Source organism: Anoplopoma fimbria, chromosome 14, assembly GCF_027596085.1.
Source record: "Anoplopoma fimbria isolate UVic2021 breed Golden Eagle Sablefish chromosome 14, Afim_UVic_2022, whole genome shotgun sequence".
Taxonomy (NCBI): domain Eukaryota; kingdom Metazoa; phylum Chordata; class Actinopteri; order Perciformes; family Anoplopomatidae; genus Anoplopoma; species Anoplopoma fimbria.
Window position 1 is genome coordinate 9,914,796 of NC_072462.1, and position 7,216 is coordinate 9,922,011.

General features: G+C 39.6%; 1 protein-coding gene across 3 annotated transcripts in view; it reads left to right on the forward strand.

The window, feature by feature from the left end:
- The window catches only part of slc38a9 (solute carrier family 38 member 9), a 33,908-nt gene extending 29,020 nt beyond the window's left edge, over positions 1–4,888 (forward strand). For 2 of the 3 annotated variants that reach the window (XM_054612571.1, XM_054612570.1), the window contains 2 exons: positions 269–358; positions 3,557–4,887. In XM_054612571.1, coding sequence (XP_054468546.1) covers positions 269–358; positions 3,557–3,722 — 256 coding nt within the window. In that variant the 3' untranslated portion in view covers positions 3,723–4,887. Of the gene's footprint in view, positions 1–268; positions 359–3,556 lie in introns of all 3 variants that reach the window. The other variant, XM_054612572.1, reaches the window with a different exon arrangement.
- The last annotated feature ends 2,328 nt before the right edge of the window (positions 4,889–7,216 follow it).

The following is a 7,216-nucleotide window of genomic DNA, read 5'->3' on the forward strand; positions in this document are numbered from 1 at the left end:
AAACAGCAGACTAATAACTGCTCTTTTTTTACAATAATGTCTTTTTCTTGAAGTGTTGTAAAATATAACAAATTTATAATAAACACGCTGGATGGAAATAACAATACAGAACAAAAGCCTAAATATGTGAATTATTGGCTTTCATAAACCTACAGTTTGTTGGAATTACACTGATTTACAGATTAACTTGCTAACAGTTTTCAGGCTCCTGTGCAGTAAGTCACCAATCTTTCAGTATATCAGAGGTTTTCCCATTGTCTCTCTTTAGTTTCTTCCATGTTCTGGCACTGAACATCTTAATTGTTGGAGCTGGTGTTCTGATGGCCAAGTTTTATCCCAATATTGGATCCATCATAAGGTATGTTTGAACCTGTTTCCTTATTTACATATACCGTGTAATGCGCTAATAATTCTTTAATCAAATAGAACCAGTCCAAAATATAGTTTTTATGTTCTTGAATAAACTGGTGTCTGGCATTTGTATGTTGATCATGAACGGTATGATTACTGAAACTGTTTACCCAAAATGCTTGGCAGTAGTGACAATACTTTTGCGTGTAGATAGATGAAGCCAAATCTAACTGAGCACCACTTTAATACGTATTTAAAAAAGTTTTGCAGCATTTCAGCATTGTGCTTCTAGGGCTAGATGGGAAATAATAATATGAATAAGATAGACAAACAAATGTATAAATTGATGATAAGATAAATTAATATTTAATGAAGAAATATACTGATAAGAAATTGATTAAATTATCTCTCATATGAAGAATTTGATAACTTTTTTGGGACATTTAAGTCCATATAGTATATATGACATGAAGTGTACAGTGGTTGGAAGAGTAGAAAGGCGCTATATAAATGCGTTTACTGATGATGTCATAGTGATTGGTTATTCATTCGGTTATTTATTATTAAAATAATTATTTATTATTTTATCTCAGACTTGACAAGCTCAGATTAGGTCTTGAGTTTGGTCTACTCTGTCCTGATGATCTGTGTGTGTACTACTTTTTTTACATCTGCTTATTCAACATTGGAACTTTATGAATTTAGGTTAGGCACCACAAGCCAATAGTATGATGGCGCATCCCCTCAAAGACCTAGTTAGTAGTGAGAAGAACTCTTCTTGATTCAGCACCATGCTTTACATTATAATGTACATCTGTTGCACAACATTTGAATTTAGAAAAATGCACTCACTAGAGTGCAGATCTCCACCAGCTGTGTCTGAAAAGACCACTGCTGTATTGTTTGATCAAATGAATACAACCAACAACTGACTAACCATCTGTCTAGACATCAACGGGCTGTAAGGTGATGTAAAACACACTTCTATCAAACTCAAAAAAACAAGCGGCAATAGATGCAGACAATAGGAATCCCCCTAGTTACCTCACATTGAAGCAAATGCATGTTAACACTCAAGTGGTCAAAACTCGAATAATGTACGTCTCCTTATCCTTCCAATGTAAATATGAGTCACTGCTGGGTGGTAACTGTGGTCATTTTTATTATCATATTAATCTATGAACAATTTGTCATCCTTTCCAAGCACATAAGAGATGATTTCATAGAAAAGTTATAGCCATAGGCACACGTCTTTCACAGAGAAGAATGTATGGTGCGATCCCTGTCTGTCTGACTAGCTAGATCAAAACTAAAATTATCCAGTTAAAGTCCTGGAAAATGATATTGAGAAAAAAGTTAGAACCCTGAATAAAAGTAAGCCGATTAGAAAACCGATGATGTACGTAACCAATGGGCTGTAATTGTATCAAACACACTTTCAATCTCAGAAACAAGCGGCAATGAATACAAGAAATCAGCTCAAACCAAAAACAAAATTAAACTCACCAAGCAGTCGGCCTGTTTAGCAGCAGCTGAGTAGCGGACAGATACAACAGTATGTGTTCTGGTAGTTCTGTTAGCTGATAGCCAAACATACTGTCCAAACAGACATGGGGGGTCAGACATGCACTGTGGCATCACTAGCGTTCAGAGAAAGATCTTCGCCAACGGGCTGTAAGGCGTCGTAAAAAATGCTTAATTAAACTCAAAAACAAGAAGCGATGAATGCAGACAATCGGCTCAAAGTGGTCATATAAGACATGTCATACAATCTTGCCAGAAACAAAATAAAAGTCTCCAAGCTGTCTGTATCATAGGCTGAGTTGCAGAGAGGTACAGCAATGTGTGTTCAGGTAGTCCATGATAGCCCAACACACTGTCCAATCCATTGGGTATCTTCCAAACACACCACAAACATAACAAACTTCTTCTTCAGAATTGCCATTCCATCATCAAATCTCACAGTTGGGGAGCACATTTGAGAGAGAGAGAGAGAGAGAGAGAGAGAGAGAGAGAGAGAGAGAGAGAGAGAGAGAGAGAGAGAGAGAGAGAGAGAGAGAGAGAGAGAGAGAGAGAGAGAGAGAGAGAGACCGGAGCCCCGCGAGAACCCAGAAGCAGCCCTGTATGGAGCCTCACCTTGACCGAAGTAGTAGAGGCCTTGTGTCTCGACCTTCTAAAGAAAAGGAGATTTTCTCTCTCTCTCTCTCTCTCTCTCTCTCTGCAATCATACATGTGCAGACCTTTTGGTGACACCGTTTCATCACCTGCCCAACCCCTTTTGAAGCTTGAATATCCATCATTTAAGGCAGTTCTCTTGGTTGCCCTTTTTGTAGTTCCATATCAAATTAGGGCATTTTGAGAATGTCATAGTTGCCTTTGATCATAGAAAACACATTTCTTGCTTCCTATTACAGTTTTTACAGATGCATTACAGAGAGTAGCTATTAACTTTGTGTCGTATTCTTGTTGCAACACTTAACATACCATCTCTCAAAGAAGTACTGTTTACGCTTCACATCTGTAAATTGGTGGAGGTTTGATGTAGGGCTGGGCAGTACCCAGGTGGCAACCTCATGGCCTGAAAAGTGAAGCCAATGTGGAAGTAGCTAAAACCTGCTTTCTCTCTAATATCCATCAGGGGGCGACTCCTCTGGTTGTATAGAAGTCTATGAGAAAATGACTCTACTTCTCTCTTGATTCTGGTTGCAAAAATAGCAATGGCCAAAATGCATAACTCTTAAAAAACGCAGTCCACAGACCAATGTGTGACGGAATACACGACGACAACATCTTCCATGTGGTTATACAGTCTATAACCACACCATTAAGTTCAATAGAGGGATCGGTTGTGATTTATCTCTAGTGTAATTCATCCTGCCATTCACTCACTCACGCATGCTCACTCATAATCGACATTGACTTGGACTGTTGATGTCAGCTTTTCTCATCAGCTGGTCACAGCTGTCCAATAGCACAACGACACATTATTAGCTGCTGTCTCTTTTTAAATAACATTATCTGCCTTAAGTACAATCATTACTGCTGAATAAAATACAAATTCTACCTTACAGATTGGGAATATCATTTTTTTGAATTGTCGTTAGGACACAAAGTCATCAGTTTAATGCACAAGTGGACCTGTTGTTACCTCAGTAACCTAACTAAATGCACTGTACTGATGTCAATTCTCTGTCTCCCTATGCAGGTTTTCTGGAGCAACATGTGGCTTGGCTTTAGTGTTTGTCTTCCCTGCCTTAGTCCACATGATCTCTCTGAAAAGGCAGGGGTCTCTGCGCTGGCCCTCAGCCCTCTTCCACAGTTTCCTGATCCTGCTGGGCTTGGCCAACCTGCTGGCTCAGTTCTTCATGTAGAGAAGATGACAGACACAGACACTCTAAACTATTTAGACGCAAGATTAAAATATGTGATTGAGATCTCAAATGGGAATCTCTGAAACAGAATAAAGAATAACTGAGTGCATAATCACATTGATGAATTTATTTCATCAGGAAGACAGACACTGCTCCAAATGAAGGATCATGTCCGGGATGTGGAAATAAGGAACTGTTTGCTAACAAGTTCATCATATCAACTTTAAAGGTGATGCCAATGTTGTGTTCACAAATGTTCTTTTATTGCAGGTTTAAATTTGTTACACGTTTAAGCTTTACGAGTGGATTTTATGATCACATAGAGTTGAGTCATGCTGACACCGAGAAAGCAATTCACTAACTTTGTGATTATGATAACTATTCATGTGCTTTGAGGGCAGCCATGAGGTGTGCATAGTTTTGGAAATTTTTTTAAAGTTTATGAGCAGTGTTAACTTGTTGACATGTTTGCATTATGGCTATTTTCTAAGTACTTGGTCTAATGTGTTATATATAACTAATGATAGGATGGACAAAGGGAATATATGCATGGAAATAAACAATAGGAGAAAGTTTCCTTTTCCTGTTTTTAATCAAATTGTAAGATGAGACAAGATATAACTTTATTTAGCTCAAGGGAAATTGCTGTTCAACAGTTGCTTTACAAAGTTGGAAAGAGTGCAAATATAGGGAAAGCGTAATTTCAAGGCACGCAAAGGTGGTTGGGGACATATGCATGGAAATAGACCTATAATACTGATGTATAAGTAGGAGCGCAAACTGCCTTCTGCAAGCAGTGGAAATGTAGCTGCAAGGCGTTGAAAGGGTAAAGGCCAACAAATACATACAAATATTTTGTTACATTATCACGTGATTTTGAAAATGATAACATCTATTTTTTTTTCAATAAATGTTAACTTTTGGATTTTACAAAGCTCTGGAGTTTTTGGAGATGTTTGGATTACAAAAGTTGGATCAGTCCTACGTAGTCCCACTGGACTCTAATTTTACAAAAAGTATAATAATAATAGTGTAGCCTGATCTTTGTCTCTACTTTGCAGAAATACTGGATTTAAACACAATGAATAGACATGCAAATTAAATCTGCACGGCATTCAAATGTTGAATTTCTAGATATACAGTGGGTACGGAAAGTATTCAGACCCCTTTAAATTTTTCACCCTTTGTTTCATTGCAGCCATTTGCTAAAATCGAAAAAGTTCAATTTTTTTTGCATTAATGTACACTCAGCAACCCATCTTGACAGAAAAACCCAGAAATGTAGAAATTTTTGCAAATTTATTAAAAAAGAAAAACTGAAATATCACATGGTCATAAGTATTCAGACCCTTTGCTCAGTATTGAGTAGAAGCACCCTTTTGAGCTAGTACAGCCATGAGTCTTCTTGGGAATGATGCTGCCACCACCATGTTTCACTGTTGGGATTGTATTGGGCAGGTGATGAGCAGTGCCTGGTTTTCTCCACACATACCGCTTAGAATTAACGCCAAAAAGTTCAATCTTGGTCTCATCAGACCAGAGAATCTTATTTCTCATAGTTTGGGAGTCCTCCATGTGTTTTTTGGCAAACTCTATGCGGGCTTTCATATGTCTTGCATTGAGGAGAGGCTTCCGTCGGGCCACTCTGCCATAAAGCCCCGACTGGTGGAGGGCTGCAGTGATAGTTGACTTTGTGGAACTTTCTCCCATCTCCCTACTGCATCTCTGGAGCTCAGCCACAGTGATCTTTGGGTTCTTCTTTACCTCTCTCACCAAGGCTCTTCTCCCACGATTGCTCAGTTTGGCTGGACAGCCAGGTCTAGGAAGAGTTCTGGTCATCCCATACTTCTTCCATTTAAGGATTATGGAGGCCACTGTGCTCTTAGGAACCTTGAGTGCTGCAGAAATTCTTTTGTAACCTTGGCCAGATCTGTGCCTTGCCACAATTCTGTCTCTGAGCTCCTTGGGCAGTTCCTTCGACCTCATGATTCTCATTTGTTCTGACATGCACTGTGAGCTGTAAGGTCTTATATAGACAGGTGTGTGCCTTTCCTAATCAAGTCCAATCAGTTTAATTAAACACAGCTGGACTCCAATGAAGGAGTAGAACCATCTCAAGGAGGATCAGAAGAAATGGACAGCATGTGAGTTAAATATGAGTGTCACAGCAAAGGGTCTGAATACTTATGACCATGTGATATTTCAGTTTTTCTTTTTTAATAAATTTGCAAAAATTTCTACATTTCTGTTTTTTTCTGTCAAGATGGGTTGCTGAGTGTACATTAATGCGAAAAAAAATGAACTTTTTCGATTTTAGCAAATGGCTGCAATGAAACAAAGAGTGAAAAATTTAAAGGGGTCTGAATACTTTCCGTACCCACTGTAAATGAAGCTTAAACGGAAGGGGCCTGCCGACACTACACACTGCCACATTCACATGCATGATGACCACACACATATTGAAATACATGGAATTGCTGCTCTTTACCACAAACACATAGAAAACAGCCTGACTACCATCCAAACTCTATCCTCATTTCAACACCTGACATTCATACTCTGGTCCTAAACCCCTGGTCGTTTCTATAATTTACCGTCGCCCCAAACCAAACCCTTCCTTCTTCTCAGACCTACATGAAATTCCTTACTCAACTCTGCGTTCTGAGTACTCAGTCAATATCACTCGCACAGCCCTCTCCTGGTTCAAATCAAACCTGTCCGACCGCCACCAGTTCAACAGTATCAATAAATTGAACTCTGACACAGCCCCAGTTTCTCAAGGTGTCCCCCAAGGTTCTGTACTTGCCCACTCCTCTTCATCCTTTACATGCTCCCCCTTGGTAACATCATACACCACCATGGTCTCCATTTACACTGCTACGACGACACCCAGCTCTACATCTCCACCAAATCCATCACCCGCTCCACCATCGCCAACTGCCTCACAGATAAAAAGACCTGGATGCAAGCCAACTTTCTCAAACTCAACAGCAACGAATCTGAAATCCTCATCGGCCTCAAATCACTAAATTATAAAATCCCTACACAACTTCTCCATCTGAATTGATTGCACCACTGGACCTGCTTCCACACATATCCGTAACCTTCATTACATTTTCGATCAAACCCTCTCCTTCTAACACCATGTCAATGGCATCACAAAAAACACTCTTTCATCTAAAAAACATTACCTGTCTTCTCCCCTCCCTCTCCTCCTGAAACACTCATCCAAGCCTTCATCACCTCTCGAGTTGACTACTGCAATAGGATCTTGTACGGCACATCCACCAAAATCATTAAACTACAATTCGTCCAAAACTCAGCTGCCTGTCTGCTCTTCCCACTCCCAAACTAGAGATCACATCACTCCACACCTTCAAAACCACCGCTGGCTCCCCATATAACAAAGAATGAATTCTCCTCATTACATACAAAGCCCTTCACAACCTTGCCCCTTCATAACTTTCGGACTTCCTGCACTAACACACTTCCAC